Source organism: Lissotriton vulgaris, chromosome 2_1 (assembly GCF_964263255.1).
Source record: "Lissotriton vulgaris chromosome 2_1, aLisVul1.2, whole genome shotgun sequence".
Lineage (NCBI taxonomy): Eukaryota > Metazoa > Chordata > Amphibia > Caudata > Salamandridae > Lissotriton > Lissotriton vulgaris.
The window spans coordinates 690743626-690761349 of NC_141687.1; the positions used below are offsets into that span (position 1 = coordinate 690743626).

At 44.0% G+C, this 17724-nt stretch overlaps 1 protein-coding gene across 2 annotated transcripts in view; it reads right to left on the reverse strand.

The window, feature by feature from the left end:
- The window catches only part of BMAL1 (basic helix-loop-helix ARNT like 1), a 415934-nt gene that overhangs the window by 120841 nt on the left and 277369 nt on the right, over positions 1-17724 (reverse strand). For both annotated transcript variants that reach the window (XM_086955926.1, XM_086955924.1), the window contains one exon: positions 13675-13825. In XM_086955926.1, the coding sequence (XP_086812052.1) occupies positions 13675-13825 (151 nt within the window). The remainder of the gene's footprint in view (positions 1-13674; positions 13826-17724) is intronic.

A 17724-nucleotide genomic window follows, 5' to 3' on the forward strand; every position in this document is an offset into this window, starting at 1 on the left:
AGACCTTAGGGGGTAAGCCTAAGGCTCATTCCACCAGGGGCAAAGCAGCTACAACTGCTTTGCCCCGTAATGTCCCCATTGCAGACATCTGCAGGGCTGCCACGTGGAAGTCGGTCCATACTTTTGCAAAGCATTACTGTCTGGACTCTGATGCCAGAGCTTATGCTCAGGTTGGGCAGGCTTCTTTACGAAATCTGTTTGCACAGTAGTGGTGTTGTCATTTTCCGCCACCGCCGGTTTGGTTGTGGGGATGGGCTTGCCATTCTATTCACTAGATTATGACTATAGACAGAGATCCCCTACTACAGAAGGAGTAGTTTCTTACCTGTAACTCCAGTTCTCTAGTGGGGGTATCTCTGTTATAGTCATAAGCGCCCGCCCTCCTCTCCGGTGGAGAAAATGATAATGTACTGAATGCTACAGGTCTAGCTTTATACACCTCCAAAAAGAACTGAAAGTGGAGGGAAGTGCTGTGCATTCTGAGATACCGAAGGTTTTGGAATTTTTCTTAAAGGCCCTGTATCCCTTTTTGAGCCACATAATGGCAGCCTAGGGGGGTTTGTCTGTCCATCCCTTCCTCTCTATGATTCCAAGGATTTTGTGAAGGGGAACTTTCTCTATGGGTGAAACTTGGCAGACTGTGTTGAAAAGGATGTTGGTGGAATATCCTTTGTATTTCTAGATGAAGTACTGGACAGTGTAGCCTTTTAAGTATAGGCTGCATTATTTGTCTTTAATTCTCTCTTAAGCGTCTATGCAGGATTGCAATGAAGACCGCTTAAGAGATTATTTTTGATTGCTCCGGGGTCCCCGCACATGAGCGGGACTATTCACTAGAGTATGACTATAACAGAGATACCCCCACTACAGAACTGGAGTTACAGGTAAGAAACTACTCCCTCTCTATAAACCTATTTTTTTTACAGATTTTATTTTCCTCATGCTAAAGAGTTGTGTTTTGAAGGCATAAGCAATTGGCCTGTTTTAGACAAATAAATTGGGCAACATTATCCAATATGTGTTGCACACCACTGTCATTTGATCAAGTATTATCTGCATAGATTAAACCATTTATGAGTATGTCCACTAGTTTTTGAGGGGAAGAGTATACCTCCTTCAGACGAGTCTCTGTTTTTTCCCATATAAATGTTAAACAGCTTTGGAGATAAAAGGCTCCCCTGCTTCAGGCCACATTTGGTGTATATCTTTGGGGGCACATACTTCAGTTCTCCCAAAGTGTATCCTTACGAAATCCCAGCATGCAGTTGTTGTACTCCTCTCAGTAGAAGGCCATTTGTTTCCAACTCCTGGAGTTTCCTCCATAGTACACCCCAGTCTAACTGATCAAAGACAGCTGTATAGTCGACAAAGGAATTTTGAAACATCACTCTTACTCTGTGAGGAATAACTGCCAATACAAGGGTATTTTCCAGGTTCCAGGAAACGGGTCTAAAAGGGTTTATTGGCAGAAAATTTACTAGGCTTGGAAATCTGCAAAAATAGCTCAGAAAGCACGTTTGCTTCAAAATCTCAAACATCTGTTGGTCTATAGTTAGCCAGATTGTCAATGGCTCCTTTTTTATTAATTGGTAACAAAATTGAGCGCTTCCACATATCAAGTAGCATATCTGAATTTCTCACCACGCTGGTAAGAAGGGCTAAGAATGAGCCGAGAAATCCAGAGGAAGAGTTAAATTTCTGAAACACCTCTTTAACCCTTGTGTTAAGGGTCAGGCAATGAACATTTTCCATCACTATTTCTTCTTTTTTATAGTCCACATTGAGGGTTTTCATTTAAGGTAATCTTTGCCTTAATAAGCTGCCTCTAATAATATGTAGAAACACAAACAAGGAAGCAAAGCAATCAACAAATGTTTCAAGCATGAACTAGCATTATTAGGAATACAATGCTGTAATCTTGAAAATTTACAATGGTTTAAAGCATACAAATGGCTATTGAAAGACCTTTTGGAGAGACGAGGGACCCAACATGGGAAATAATTTTAATAAATTCCCGAAAAAAACCACAAACGAGATTTAAACATTTATAAAGAACTGACCAACTGTTATGCCCTTGAAAATATCCCACACAACATAGATCAACAATTAAAAGCTCTACTGTAAATGTAAAATACAATAACAATAAAATAAATATATGGGGTGCATTCACAATTAATTATAATACTTTTCTGTTAACCATAATCCAAGGAAATCGTTCAAATCAGTTCCTGGGGAATAAATGTCCAAAGCTTTCAATCTATATCAGTGGCATCAGTACTCGTATTCTACATGATTAAATTCTTCTCTGACACAATGAATGACACCTTGTTCAGTTCCTCACAGTTCCTCACTGGTCATGGCAGAGTCCCTAACCATTTGAAAGAAAACAAGTTACTTACCTGTAACTTTGGTTCCCCAGTATTGGTAACTTTCATAGATTCCCATGCTTTGTATCATTCCCCGTCGTCGGAATGGGAGCCTCGGTAAATAAAAAATACCATAGTAGTAAGCACAAAGTGAAAAAATAGGCCTAGGCCTCATCTCATTTTGTAGCTTATCCACCTCTTTTTGTAAAAGAGACCACATTCTTGCAGTAGCCAATCAGAGCAGCCTCACCCCATAGAACCTTCCTGAGAGAGCCTCAGAGCCTCAGATTTTCGTAGCCGTTGTGAACAGCAACATCATTGGATAATAAGGCTGAGCTTTCCCAGGGGAGGAGGGTGGGCGCATGGGAATCTATGAAAGTTACCAATACTGGGGAACCAAAGTTACAGGTAAGTAACTTGTTTTCTTGCCCCAGTATTGGAACTTTCATAGATTCCCATGCTTTGTATCAGAATAGCTAGCAGTAAAGAGAAAAGCATATTTTGTAATATGTGCACCTGTAAATGTCATACGTAATCCTGATCAGAAAACAGATACACAATTGCATCACAAAGCAGAACAACCACCAGTAATACAAAATATGCAAAACAGGAAGGCGGGATAGAAAGGAAAGCTCACCGACTTATTGGAAAAGGTTCCTCAAAACCGCCTGGCCCACTGCTGCATCCTCTTTCACAGAAGAATCCAAGCAGTAGTGGCGAGTGAAGGTATGGACACTGCTCCATGTCGCCGCTCTACAAATGTCCTTGATCGGGACACCTGAGAATAGAGCCACCGATGAAGCCATTGATCTCGTAGAATGAGCACGAACTGCTCGCTGAAGTGGTTTCCCCGCTTCTTGATGGCAAAAGTGGATTGCACTGGATATCCAGCGGGAAATGCAGGGTTTTGAAATTGGACAACCCTTTCGTGGAGCACTGAATGAAACAAAAAGGTGGGAAGATTTTCTGAACAGTCTTGTGCGCTCCAAGTAGAACTTGAGACATCTGTGAATGTCCAAAGAATGCGAAGCCCTCTCTGCTGGGGTGGAGGGCCGCGGAACGAAGGACTTTATGATCACCGGCTCATTCAGATGAAATTCTGAGGGTACCTTAGGAATAAATTTAGGATTTGTTCTTATGGATGAGAACATCATTCTTGAATTGTAGAAAAGGTTCCTCAATTGTGAAAGCCTGGAGCTCACTAACTCTTCTAGCCGAAGTCAGGGCCAAGAGAAGAGGCAGTTTCCATGAGACAAACTCATGTCAGCTCTATGAATAGGCTCAAATGGGGCCTTCATTAGATGTGACAGAACCAAATTAAGATGCCAGGCTGGTGGTGGAGGCCGGACTGGTGGAAAAACCCTGAACAAACCCTTCAGGAATTGTTTAATGATCCTTGCAGACCAAAGGGAAGGACCTGATGATGATCGTCTAAATCTAGAAATGGCCGCTAGATGTACCTTTACAGAAGAATGAGCCAATCCAGATTTCGCAAGAGAAAGGATGTAAGGCAAGAGTTGGTGCGGTGCAGAAGTATATGGATGTAGATCTTTTCTCTGACACCAAAGGCAGAATCTCTTCCACTTTGCCCAATAGGTTTTATTCGTACTAGGCGCTCGGGCCTGGGCCAAAATATCTTTACATTCTCCTGAAAGATTTAAACCCTGAAACTCTCTGAACTCAGGAGCCACGCTGTCAATTGTAGTCACTTCAGGTCTGGATGCAGAACCTGCCCGTGAGCCATTGTTAACAGTGATGGAACAGGACGCAGGAGAATCGGTTGATCTTGGGAGAGAAGAAGAAGCTCTGTGTACCAAAACTGCCTGGGCCATGCTGGTGCAATCAGAATCATTCTGCACGGTTCCGCCTTGAGCTTGCGGATCAGTCTCGGGATCAGCGGAATAGGAGGAAAGGCATAAATAAATGCGCCGTACCAGGCAATCAAAAGCGCATTCCCCAAGGATCCCCGATGGTGAACCCTGCTTGTGTAGGACTGGCATTTGGTGTTCTGAGGAGTCGCAAACAGGTCGATGGTTGGGGTCCCCCAACGTGAAAACAGATCGTTCAGAATGGTCTGATCCAGTTCCCATTCGTGGCTGATAGTCTTTTGGCGACTCAAAGCGTCCACTGTGGCATTGAGTGTGCCTGACAGATGTTCCGCTGAAAGAGTGATATTGTGTTGGATCACCCAATTCCAAAGCTTATGTGCTTCCTTCGAAAGGGTGCAAGATCTCGTCCCGCCCTGCTTGTTTATGTAGTGCATGGCTGTGGTGTTGTCTGTACGAACCAGCACTGAACGGTTGGGGATTCTTGGAAGGAAAGCCTGCAAGGCTAGACGAATGGCCATAAGTTCCAGCAGATTGATGTGGAACTTGCCTTGGACTGAGCTCCAATGACCACTGACTTTCTGTTCTTGGAGGACCGCTCCCCACCCCTCCATGGAAGCATCTGTTGTCAATAACATGGGCGATGGTGGAAGTTGGAATGGCAAACCTACTGAAAGATTGTCTTTTAGCAACCACCAGCTGCCGGCCTTTTGCATTTCCGGAGTGATTACTATCTTGTCGTCGAAGGAGCCTGTCACCTGCCGCCATTGTTTGTCCAACTGTTCCTGCAGTGGACGCATTCGCAGCCTGCAGTGTGGTATCAATGGTATGCAGGATGAGATCGATCCGAGAAGCGATTTGTATTTGCGCACTGACAGAAACTTCCGTGTCTGTAGGAGGCGAGCTGAGAGAATCAGTTTGGTCTGGCGCTCTTCCGAAGGAAAAGCCAGGCAGCACTCCATGTCCAGGATCGCACCCAAAAACTTCGCTGTCTTGGAGGGGCACAAAATTGATTTTTCGTTGTTGAGCCGAAGGCCCAGCTGCTCGAACAGTTGACTGCAGCTCGTGACTGCCCTGGACGCCTCTTGGAACGAAGGAGCCTTTACCAGCCAATCGTCCAGATATGGGAAGACTTCGAAAGACTGCCTCCTGAGAAAAGCTGCCACAGCAGCCAGTACCTTTGTAAAGATCCGCGGAGCGGACCGGGGATCCAAAAGGCAGTACTCTGAATTGAAAATGGCTCTTGCCTACTGTAAATCGAAGATATTGCCTGTGAGCTGGATGAATGGGCACATGGAAGTAAGCATCCTCCAAATCTAGGGTTGCCATGTAGTCCCCTGGATTGAGAAGGCGGAGGATGTCCTGAAGAGTGACCATCCTGAAGGACAACTTGATGAGATAAGTGTTGAGCTGCCGTAGATCTAAGATCGGACGCCACTTATCCTTCGTCTTCCGAACCAGGAAGAACCTGGAATAGAACCCTTTCCCCTTTTGGGAGAGAGGTACAGGCTCTATTGCCCCCTTGATGAAGAGTTGGTGGGCCTCGAGATGAAGGAGTTTTAGATGTTTGGGTGTAATGGCGTCTGGAGCTCTCGTTGGAGGAAGATCTTGGAACTCCAACGTGTGTCCTTCCTTGAAGATGTTCAGGACCCACTGGTCTGTTGTTATGACCATCCAGTTGTTGAGGCAATGGGCAATCCTGCCCCCCACTGGTGTTAACGAGGGTACAGGAACAGTAGAAAGAGCCACCAGGCCGCTATTGTCTCTTGGTATTATCTCTCCTCTGCTGCTCCTGTCGTCCTTTCGGCGGCTGGCGAGAGAAAGAAACCCTCTGTGAATGCTGGGGTTTGTATGCCTGGCCAGGTTGGGAGTTGGAAGAGTAGCGGTGCTGATGGCCGCCTCTGTAGGATGAGAATCCTCTTCCTCTTGCTCCTCTAAAGGGCACCTTGCGGTATTGTAAAGTTCCCAAGGACTTGGCCGTATCTGTATCTTTCTTTATGCCTTGTAGGGCGTCATCCACGTGTTTGCCAAATAACATCTCTCCATCGTAAGGCAGACCCAGAATTTTATTTTGTACCTCCTGTCGAAACCACGTGGCTCGCAACCAACCCTGGCTTCTTAAAACTGCCGAGCCGGCTAGCGCTCGGAAGGCCGTAGTTGCTATATCCATAGCGCAGTCGATTACCTCAGAAGAGGCTCGCTCCCCTTCCATCAAGATCTTTCTGACCTCGTCCTTAATCCCATCCTGAATTTCTTCCACAAACGGGGAGAGGTCACACCACATCTGGCGATCATATCTCCCCAGAATCGCCAAAGCATTAGCTGCCCTAACGAGGAGGCGGGCCATTGTGGAGAATCTTTTTCCAACATTGTCCAGACGCCTCCCTCTTTATCCGGTGGCATCGTTAGCGGCGTAGATGGGTTCTTAGATTTACTCTGTGCGGCCTGGGAGATAACCGAATCCAGTTTTGGTTGACCTAGAAGACATGCCGGGCTGCCCTCCGGACGCCTTATACTTTTTCTCCAGTCTAGGGAGTACTGGGAGGACCGTGGCTGGATTTTGCATAGCTTTTAAGCCTTCTGACCAAACATGTTCAATGATGGGAATTGAACGTACTGACTTCCGAAATGGTTCTTTGAAGTCATACAAAAAACATTCAGATTGAACTGTGGTAACTGGAAGACCAAATCTCTTGGATGCACGTTCCATTAAGTTGTGAAAACCTCTAATATCTGCTGGAGGAGAGATTTTCAGGCTTCTTAAACATCGTCGACGGCGTAGATGTCGTTGTCGTAGCCAATTTTAGAGACAAGTCTTTCTTGTTAGGAATCGTCGACGTACCTGTGGTTTTTGCCGTCGACGAACGCTGTTTCTTGTCTGAAACAATCTCCTGAGGCGCAGTAGAAGGCTTTTTCACCCCTCTATCCTTTTCAGAGGGTGGTGAAGTCATAGGGACGATCTTTTTAGCCTTTTTTGAAGGTTGCCACTCCTCAGGCTGTCCCTGCCTCTCCTTTTCACCGCTGTGAGGAGATTTTAGGGAAGCAGGCCTATCAGACCTATCAGAGGTCCCAGGCAAGGCCTTGACATGGAGCTCATCAGATGTAGCAGGGGGAGACCTACCCCTCTTCTTCGATTTTCTTGATGACACCATCGAAGAGGAGCCCTCACTGTCTGAAGACAGAACTTCCTTGCAGTCCTTCATTTTTTGTAGCCAAGTCAGGAGGCGTCCTTCTCTGTCCCTCAAGGTCTTGGTGGAGAAGGTTCTGTAAATCTTGCAGTCAGTGGCCTTATGATCCGGATATAATCAGTATATGCAGTCTTCATGTTTGTCTTCAACAAACAACCTCTTTTTGGAGCAAGTAGCACATGCTCTAAAAAGTGCCTTCTTCTCCTTGTCAGACATGACGAAAAACAGGCAGAAAGTTGTAGAAAAAACAATAGAAGTGAAGAAAATTGAGCAGAGCTCAATGGAGACTCCCTTGCACAATGTGCGGTAGAAAATCTGAGGCTCTGAGGCTCTCTCAGGAAGGTTCTATGGGGTGAGGCTGCTCTGATTGGCTACTGCAAGAATTTGGTCTCTTTTACAAAATGAGATGAGGCCTAGGCCTATTTTTTCACTTTGTGCTTACTACTACGGTATTTTTTATTTACCGAGGCTCCCATTCCGACGACGGGGAATGATACAAAGCATGGGAATCTATGAAAGTTCCAGTACTGGGGCAACCTGCAATTATCACCCCATTTCTGAAAAAGCCCAGTGCAGAGTCTCCCACCTCACACTATGTCCAAGCAAACTGCTGTTTGATCTCCAATCTCTTACAACGTTCCAGAAAGAATAATAATGGACCAACTGTAAAAATACATGAAGCAACAACCACTGCTACACAATGCTCAATGAGGGTTTAGGCCTGGTGGAGAAATAGAATTAGTACTGGCTGATATCAGCAAACAACTCCTCATCACTCTTGATCAGGTCCAGCAAAGCTCCACTGATTATACTTCATCCCTCTACAGCAAAAGATACGGTCGATCATAGTATTCTGCTGACGGCAGTGAAAGAATGGTTTGCAGTCTCTGGAAATAGTCTAAACTAGATGAGATATTTCCACACTGAATAAACTCAACTGGTGCACCTTTTATCATCAGAATTGTCCTCCCACAGGCTACAGTGTGGTGTTCCAACAGGCTATGCTCTATATCTTCTCTCTTCACTTGTTTACTGTAACCCACCTACTAGCTTATTTAAGGTTCATTTACAGATCTATGTAAGCAATACCCAAATCTATATCTGAATAGAAGATAACATAGTAATTGAGACTCATTCCGCCAGACATTCAGATTACCAGTTGGTCAAATGCAGCAAACTTTCACCGTGTTTAGACATGAATACTTTATGTAAGTGTTTTATCAGACTTTTGTTGTTAGATCCGCCCACTGATTCAAAGAGAGGTATAGTGATATGTTCGATGGTAGTAAAAAGGGCTGATCTTGGTTAACACATAAAATCTAAAAACATGGCTGTTAGACCTGGCACCCTTGGCGTGGGTCTCCCTTCCATTTTTGCTGTTGCCTCATGTATTTTTGCTGGTATAAGATGCTTTGGGCACTGTGCCACTGCTGTCCAGTGCCACAGTGCAAGTGCTCCCTACTGTAAATTGATGTACTAATCAGTGGTTCCATGATTGGTTAGGCTTGTAAATCCAAATGCTGCTGGTGGGCCTGCAGCACTGGTTGTGCCACCCACAGAAGCAGCCTTGTAAAATGTATCTAAGGTCTGCCATTGCAGAGCCTGCGTGCAGTCTGGTACTGTCATGCTGACTGGGCAAGTGCACTCACTTGCCAGTCCCTAAACCTTCCCCTTTCTTCATATCAGTCACCCCTATGGTAGGCCCACAGGCAAGGTGCATTGTAAGTATAAGGTAGGACACGCCCTGATGTGTGTGGCATGTCCTAATAGTGAATTACAATCATTTTCGTTTTTCACTATTGCAAGGCTACCTGTTCTCCATAGGCCAGAATGGGCTGTTAGAGTTATTACAATTTATAATCCTAACTGTCTCAGAGAACATGGTAGAAATTCGAGTTTAGTATGCCTGAACTTAGAATAATAAAATACATCTTTTAGTGAAGTTGGTTTTAATATTCTGTGTTCGCAGATACCACTTTTAGAAAGTAGGTATTTGCTTGTCTAACCATTCAAACCTGCCTCTGCTAGGTTGTGTATTCCTATGTCTTGTTTTGTGAGTGACCGGGCTGGGAATTCCAGGAGACAGGCCGAGTCACCCAGTGGTGAATAGAGAGATCTGCATCTAGATGGGAGGGAGGAGTTGCACCTGAACCTTGAATAGGGCTGTGCCTGCCTTCCACAATGATGGCTCCACCCCCTGGGGAGCTGCTGATGTCTCTGCCCTGCACACTGAAAGAGAGCAGGAGTCCTGTAAACAAAGTGCTCCAGGACTGTACTTGCCTTGCACAATGCTGGCTCCACCTCCTTTGGGGCGTCTGATGTGCATGCCCTGCACTGTGAAAGGAAAGAGAAGTCTGGTAAACAGAGTGCTTCAGAACTGGTTTGGACTGGGCAAAGGCCCCTCTCCCCTCAGAGAACAAAGGATTGTGGGGTATAAATATTGGGGCCCTAATCCCATGAAATTAGATCACTTTGGACTACAAGAAGAAACCTTTATTGAGGAGAGGAACCTGAGGAAACTGAGGAGAAACTATTCCCAAGCTGAAGTGCTGCTTGGGGGCTTGGCCTGCAGTGGCTGCCCTACTGCCAAAGGAAGGAGAAAGGAACTTTGTGTACTTGGCTTTCAACTTGTGTAGGATCTCCAAGGGCTTGGAAAAGAGCTTGCCTCCTGCTGAAGTCTCAGGTACAACAGACTTCAACCCAGCTCCCCAGAGTTCTTTGGAAGTGCCTGCTGGTGTTTTGGGCCTTCTGAGGGACTGCGTGTCGCAAGGAGCTGGAAGCGCGACTCAACGAGAAGAAGCGTGTCGCTGTGCCTGCCGTCGCAACTCCGAAGGAGGGTGTCGCCGCTGGAACTGTCGCACTGCACCGCATCGGAGAGAAGCGTGCCGCAAGGAAGAGGAAGCGTGTCACCGTCGCTGCTGCTGCCATCGCAACTCTGAAGGAGGGTGTCGCCGCTGTAGCGGTCGCACTGGCCCTCATAAGGAGAAGAATCTCGCAACGAGGTCGGAGCGGGTCGCCGTTGCTGTGCCTGCCGTCGCAACTCCGAAGGAAGGTGTCGCAGCTGGAACTGTCGCACTGCACCGCATCGACCAAGAGCAACTCGCACCCCCGAGAAACGCGCTGCCGTCGGAGCTGCTGCCGTCGCATCTTGGATGTCGCCGCTGTAGTTGTCACATCGAGCGGAAGCTTCACGCATCGTGGGAGAGGAGCGTCGCCGCTGGAACTTTTGTCGTCGCCGCTGCAGTCCACGCATCGAACCGAGAAGTTCTCGCATCCCCGAGAAGCCTGCCGCATCTGGAAGATCTTCACGTCTTTATTTCTTTGTATCTGAACTTTGCCGCATTTCCCATCGCTGCGACATTGCTTGTCGTGGAAGCGCAAAGCAACCTAAGGTACATTGACGCAGAGTGTCGCATCTAAGAACTGAACTGAACTAAGCTTAAATCTACCATCTTAAAGTAATCATTGTGTGTATTTTTGTCATTTATGGTCTTGTGGTAACTCTATATAAAGTCTAGTTATTTTTTTATATAAAACCTGTGTGGTGTCTATTTGTAGTGTTGTCACTGGGTTACTGTATGTGGTCACAACTGCTTAACTTACAACGCCTCTGAAGTAGAGCCCTTCTGCTCGTGCCAAGCTACCAAGGGGGTGAGTAGGGGTTATTTTAGGAGTGTAATCCCCTTATCCTGACTAGAGGAGAGGATCCCTATTTGTCACAAGTACCTACCTGTGCCAACTAGAGACCCCCAAATCTAACAACAGCACTAAAAAACAATACAAGACATACTTCACACAAAAGATTCTGAATCTACAGGGACATAGATCACACGCTTATAGTTTCAGGTATGGAGGTGAAGATGCAGTCTTTGACTCTTCTGATTTCCCCATGCAAGAAAGTCCAGGAATACTGGATTCATAGTCAATAAAATAAATGTTTTTTAGGGGACCCTATTAATATCTACCCCAACGTTAATTATGGTTGGGCATTCCACAGAAATATTACTGGAAGATGAAGGTATAGCCTTTACACTATCCTAATGCTAGACTATGAACTGGCTCGAGCTCGAGCTACAACCCCCGTAGTCTCAGGCATCGTGGGGCGCTACTTTATGGACTAATGTGGACTAAAAATGTCTATTTTGTGTGTAGACAGGAGACATTTTACTCCCATTTGGGCTGTAAGGGAGTGGCTTCATTCTCTAATGTATTTTTGAAACACTATATATTTTTTAGGAGTCAAACTGTATATTTAGCATGCTGTACGACTTATGTTTATAGAATTAATCTAATTTCTTACCGCCTTTTCAATATTTTTTTTTTTTTAAAAACAGGATTGCCATAATAAACATCATCAACCGTTTAGACTATATCCAATACTGGATGAGAGAAAATTCCTGTTGAAGAAATCCTGGCACATGTCTCTCCTAAGTATGGTCTGCTCATCTAGGACCTATATCAATATATACAAATATTCTAAAGCAAAAAATATGTAAATAATTTTTTGTCAGTAAAAGACTCCTTGTCAAACAAATGTGACTACTGTGAAGGGCACCAACATGCAGCACTCCACGATCTGAACAAATCTCGGTTTTCAAGACACCCATGGATCTCAGTTTACAAGATGGCTTCTTATAGGATGTATGGGCTATTGTAATGTACCTTTTACAGAAGCTGATTAGCAGTTTCCAATGTCATGCCATCAAAATGCGGCTGAATTTGCCAAATCAGTCTTGTAAGCACTCCGCAAGTTCCCAGCAAATACCAAGATCAGAATACAAATACTGTGCATTAATCATAAGGCATACTGGAACAAAGGCTTGGTACAACAAAACCTGGCCCCACACTACAATCCTTCCAAGAACCTTTGTCTTTGACTTTCAACAATTAATGCCTTAACACTTAGTGAAGCATGTGAAACATGGTGGCCAATGTTTAGATGCATAAGGAGCCAAACTGTTAAATTGTTTGGGCCCCCGAATTAGAAACTAACTAAAATACCTCATTCAGGAAATTATTTAAAAACAAACTCTTCGAGAATGCATCTTCATGAGATCGGATTCAAACAGTTGGGGTTGATGGGGTTCACCTTGTCCCACTTGACTTCAATAACCTATGTTGTGTACAATCTGTATGATAGAACTATGATAGGTATTTGTAGCACTGCGATATGTAGCATTACACCAACAACCATTTCAAAGTTATCACAAGATGACAACAATGACTCTACAAAACACCTACTTATGCCCCACAGGTGGGTATTACAGTTGGAATTATCATGTTCTATTCTCCAGACTCGCTGGCGATACCCCCTTTTATGATTTTAAACATTTCAATCCACCTCAGATTGATATAAAGGTGTTCAGTTCTTCGTGTTACTTCCTGGCACTCCTTTATTCTACAAATCTTGACATGAACATCATCTATTTACCTTTCGTAAGCAAGAGAGTAATTTACCTTTATTTGTTCTATCATGACCATTTTAAATTGTAAGCACCGTATTTTCTTCAGGCTGGGGCAGAGGTGGGGATCACAAAAGTTACCAGATTGGTTAGTAGATCAACCCAAGAAGATACCATAGGTATCCCTTGAGTCGCTAATTCCTTCAGGTTAGAGAGGAATATTTGAAAAGCAAATCAACCCTTGCAAACCAATACATTCATTGGTGTTCTGCAGTACCTCCATTTATACCTCTACTACCATAGGCAGGCTGTTCCAGCCATCCAAGTTCAAAGACAATCGTTATGGATCTCCCTTATACTAGTGTAGAATTACTGATTCTGGCTGGCACTCCCACACCATAAATACAGGGGTTATAATGACAAGGTTGGAGAAGTTCTGCTGAAAACAAGGAAGGACCGGAGAAAGAGTTCAATGGGCAGATTTACAAATTGATCCTGTTAAAGATAAATTTAGCGGCTCAAATGTACAGTTTCTTGACTATTATTTGTAAGTCCATTTGTAGTCGTACAGAACACAGTGAAGCCATGTCATTCTAAAGTATTACTAGCTATACATACATTTCTTATTGATTCGTGGACCATAAACAAAAACAAACTGTGTGGAGAAGTTCAGGGGGTAGCAAAACCCCAAGAGCCATTTTCCCTTTATTTAGAGACAATGCTCTGTTAAGAGAGGTCATTGAAACCATGAGGAGATACAGATTTGCAGAACTGAGTAGGAATAGATGGATAGATGGACAGATGAAGAGAGAAGGCTCTTAAGGTGTTACCTATCATTAGAACCAGGTTCAATATGTTTAAGGTGGAGTAGTGTTTTAAGAAAAATACTTACGAGACAACAGTGTTGGTAGAGACAATGTATTCTACTTCTTTGGTCCAAGGGTTCATGAAACTGAACCATCGACTTCTTAACGTAATAAAAGATCCATCTTTTATTTTAAATTTGTAACAATTTGTTGTAATTTTTTCTCCGGTCTGTAAAACTAAGCAAATTGGAGCATGTTACAAACATCAACGTCTGACTACAAATATATAACATGTATGAACACATTAAGCATTATTGCATTAGTCAACTCATCCCATTTCTTGCGGACTCACTGCATCTTCAAACACATATATTATAGAATAGACTGTAAGTCTGAAAGTTGTAAGACTTTTCATTTGAAAAAATATAAGCTACAACTCTATGTGATTCAACAAACCTAAGACTAGAACATGACCTGGCTATCATTTTGCATAGGACTGCAAGCAGAGCTAGAAGCATTGAAGAGAACCCATTGCATTTATCTGCCTAACTGTTTTATATAGCACTCCAGGCCTAAACTGACTAGAGAATCAGGGTGATTTCAGAAGAAAAACAGTTAAATTTTTAAACATACATATTACAACATAAATGGTATCTCTTTAGCAGTAAACCGATAGCAAGGGGTTGGGTTTAGGAAGGTACAAGAAGTCAAGAGACAGACTTAATTCAAATGTCAGGAAAGGTGAACTTTTATATATCGCCTGCGTGATAGAAGGGAAAGTTTGGTCCCTAAAACAACCGCCAGAGGGGTCCACAGTCTGGCTGCAGCTCCCTAAAAAGATTGATTAGCACCACCTTCTCGTCGCTTTCTTTACTGTGCAAGCCATTACGCCTTAAGGAAGGCCTCTCTTTTTCAAGTAAAAATAGTACAGATTGTAAATTATGTTTTTCAACCTTTCTTAAGCATATCCCCTCCTTTGGACTTTTGATGTGGACTGTGCAAAGAACGCCGACTACTTCCAAACCTCCTGTGCTTTTTCATCAGTCATGTGATCTGAATTGCAAATTCTTATCACCGGCGTATAGCACCCATCAAGAGTGGAGTGAGCGGGAGAGGAAGGACACCTATCAGCCACCACCCTGGCAGTGGGGCTCCTACAGTAATTTAGGAGAAGAATCTTGTGGATTTCAGTTCCATTATCCCTTCGGTCCCTCTCTAAACCATCATTTATGAGTCTTGGGCTACCTGATGAGAAGCAGCCCCTTACCTCTGTCCACCACTGCCTTCCTCTGTGTGCTCCACAACTAGGTGCTGCAAAGATATTATCTGACAAACAGCAGTACTCTGTTATGAAACTGGGAGGCAGGCCTGTTTAGTCTTCCCATTCATGAAGGAAAACTAGTTCGACCTGTTGTTTTTTTCTTCTCTTACAATTACTGTTTCCCAGACAAAGTTTAGAGTGGCCTCCTATTCTGCTGGTTTGAATTTTTCACAAACGAAATAACTAGATTCTACAGCGTTTCGATTTAAGTGGGTTTAAATTAAAAGCAACAGTGTTTATTGCAAAAGGTCAGGCTAGTGGATCTGGGTTGGATTAGACCTGGTCTGGCACTGTTGGTAGCGTGCTGAGTGCAACCTCAGGTTTGAGGTTTCATCACAATGGTAGGCGATATCTTTGCTGCCTTACACCCCAGGACCCCAGTCCCTGCCCCCCTTTTTGTTCCTTTTGGGGGGTTCTGGTTTAGCCTGGTCTACATCTATCCAACATGGTCAAGCCGGACGCCAAGCAGGCTAAGCTAGCATTTGACGGGCAAAAACTGTACTAGAGAAAGATGCCGAACTGAACAGAGCAACAGTAGCGATGTGCAACTGGAAACAGAGGACACGCAGATGATGTCAAGGTGCTCCTCTTGAGAATGAGAGGCAGTTTGGTGAGTATTGACTCCAAAATTGACTCTCTGACTTACAGATTAGACAGCGTGATCAATCCATTGAATAAGCAGCACACAAGAATTAACATGGCTGAAAGACGCATCTCTGATATTGAAGATGACGTGTTAGAGCCGTTGAAAATACAAAAGGAAACTAGAGCGGATCTGTACAAAATAAAAGTCAAATACTAAAACCTCAATGCGCAGTCTAGGAGCAATAATGTGCATTATTGGGATTGCACATGTACGAATATGGAATGGGCTGAACTTAAGACCATGCAGAGAAACCCCATATGTGGCAGGGGAATCCTATTTCATGTCCACAAACATGTCACTTGCCCTGATGCTGATAATGGGTGCACCTCCCTTCCCGATTGCCAAATTGCTTACCTACAGAGATCGTGATAAAATTTTGCAGATGGCAAGTGACAGAAATGGCATACAGCATGAGGGCAAATCGATCACTTTACACAATTAGTGCAAGGCGCTTGGTGGAAATTAAAAGATCCAAATATACAATATGCTATGTAATACCCAGCATGATTGAACTGTACTCATAAATGGTAAGTGACATGTGTTCATAATACAGAGGAAGCGCACTAATAAACTAGATACAGTAAGAAATCTGAGTAGGTCCCGTCCGACTATCCCCACAATCAACCTCAGCCACGTGGAATGACTTTGTAACCCCTCCGGTGCGCTACTTATTGAAAACACTACTGAAGTCGCAGATAACTACAGCACTGTACTGGTTAATGAGATCTGGTGGTGACTGGTGTATGGTGTTCAGTGTCCATCTGATCATTCAGCTGCCTATCTTATTATATTTTCTAACAATGGCCACCTGCAAGCATTATTGACTGTCTGGCCTTCTAAAGCGTATGGTATGAGTGAACTGTCACTTCCTTATTAAAAAGTTAACTGTTTTAATTATGTTTATGTTATGATGGAGCTCTCTAAATGGAGTTCATAGACAATTTTGGGGTTGATGTGGGTGGGAGAGGGATAGGGTGAGTTTTAAGGCAGTATGTTTGCCCATCCGTAGGGGCCTGCATATAGCTCACATGTATCAAACTGTTAGTAGTAAAACACAGACATACGACACATGGTACATACAGACATATGGTAATGCAATCTAGGACATTCATCTCACGCAGAGCTATGGCTGGAAATATCAGATTCATGATGCTGAACAATAGAGGCATAATTACCGTAAGGCTAGACAAATGATAGCACATATTAAAACGCATGAAATTGGTGAAGGTCCTGCTATAGAAAACCTACACTGATCCAGCAAGTAATAGTTAGTAGGGGTGTGGTGGGCTTGGCGAGGAAGGTGTACATTTCAGATCCCTAGATGTGGTAGCACATGCAGAGAGTAGATACCTGCTTGAGCAAGACCACCTTTGCTCTACAAACATCTTCATCATTGATATATATGGGCACAACTATGAAGACCCTGACTTTTCCCCCAGAATTGGTAACTGACTTCTGCCGGTCTACGTGAAACTGTGTTAGGTAGGTATTTCAATATTACTCTGAAGCCACAGCTGGACAACACAGGGGCAGGGGAGGTTGCAATGTTAAATCGAGAGATGCCCTATGGGACATCATTCATCACTAGGAACCACTGGACTTATAGCACATCCTATATCCAAACACTAGCAAATACATAATTTACACGGCCCTCCGCTGATCTTTTTTATGGATCGACTATTGTCTGGGCTCAAGAGAGGTGCCAGGTTTGAAAACGGCTATATCTCACCTTCTTAGAACATTGTCAGATGATTCTCCTGTGATCCTCCCCTTACTCTTCCCAATAGCACATGCCCACACAATCTCTGGTTATTACAACCCATGAGCTTTTTGGGTCTTTAAAACAGAAATTGGACAGGTAATACAAACATATTTTTCGGGAAAACAAGGGATCTGTTGCTATATATGCACTGTGGGAAGCATTAAAAAAGGTTGTCAGAGGAGAGTGTATATCAAACGGGAATGGGATCCTGAGGATACTGTGAGATCGACTGACCAAATTAGAAGCTGAAATAGCAGAACTTCAACAAGCTCCAATTGACCAATCAGACACAGCAACACAGGCAAAATTAAATGCAAAAAATATTAGACTTTCACAACACAGCAGAGAGGCAAATATGCTGCGGCTCATAGATATGGCGAGGCTGATAGACCTGACTGTTCACTAGC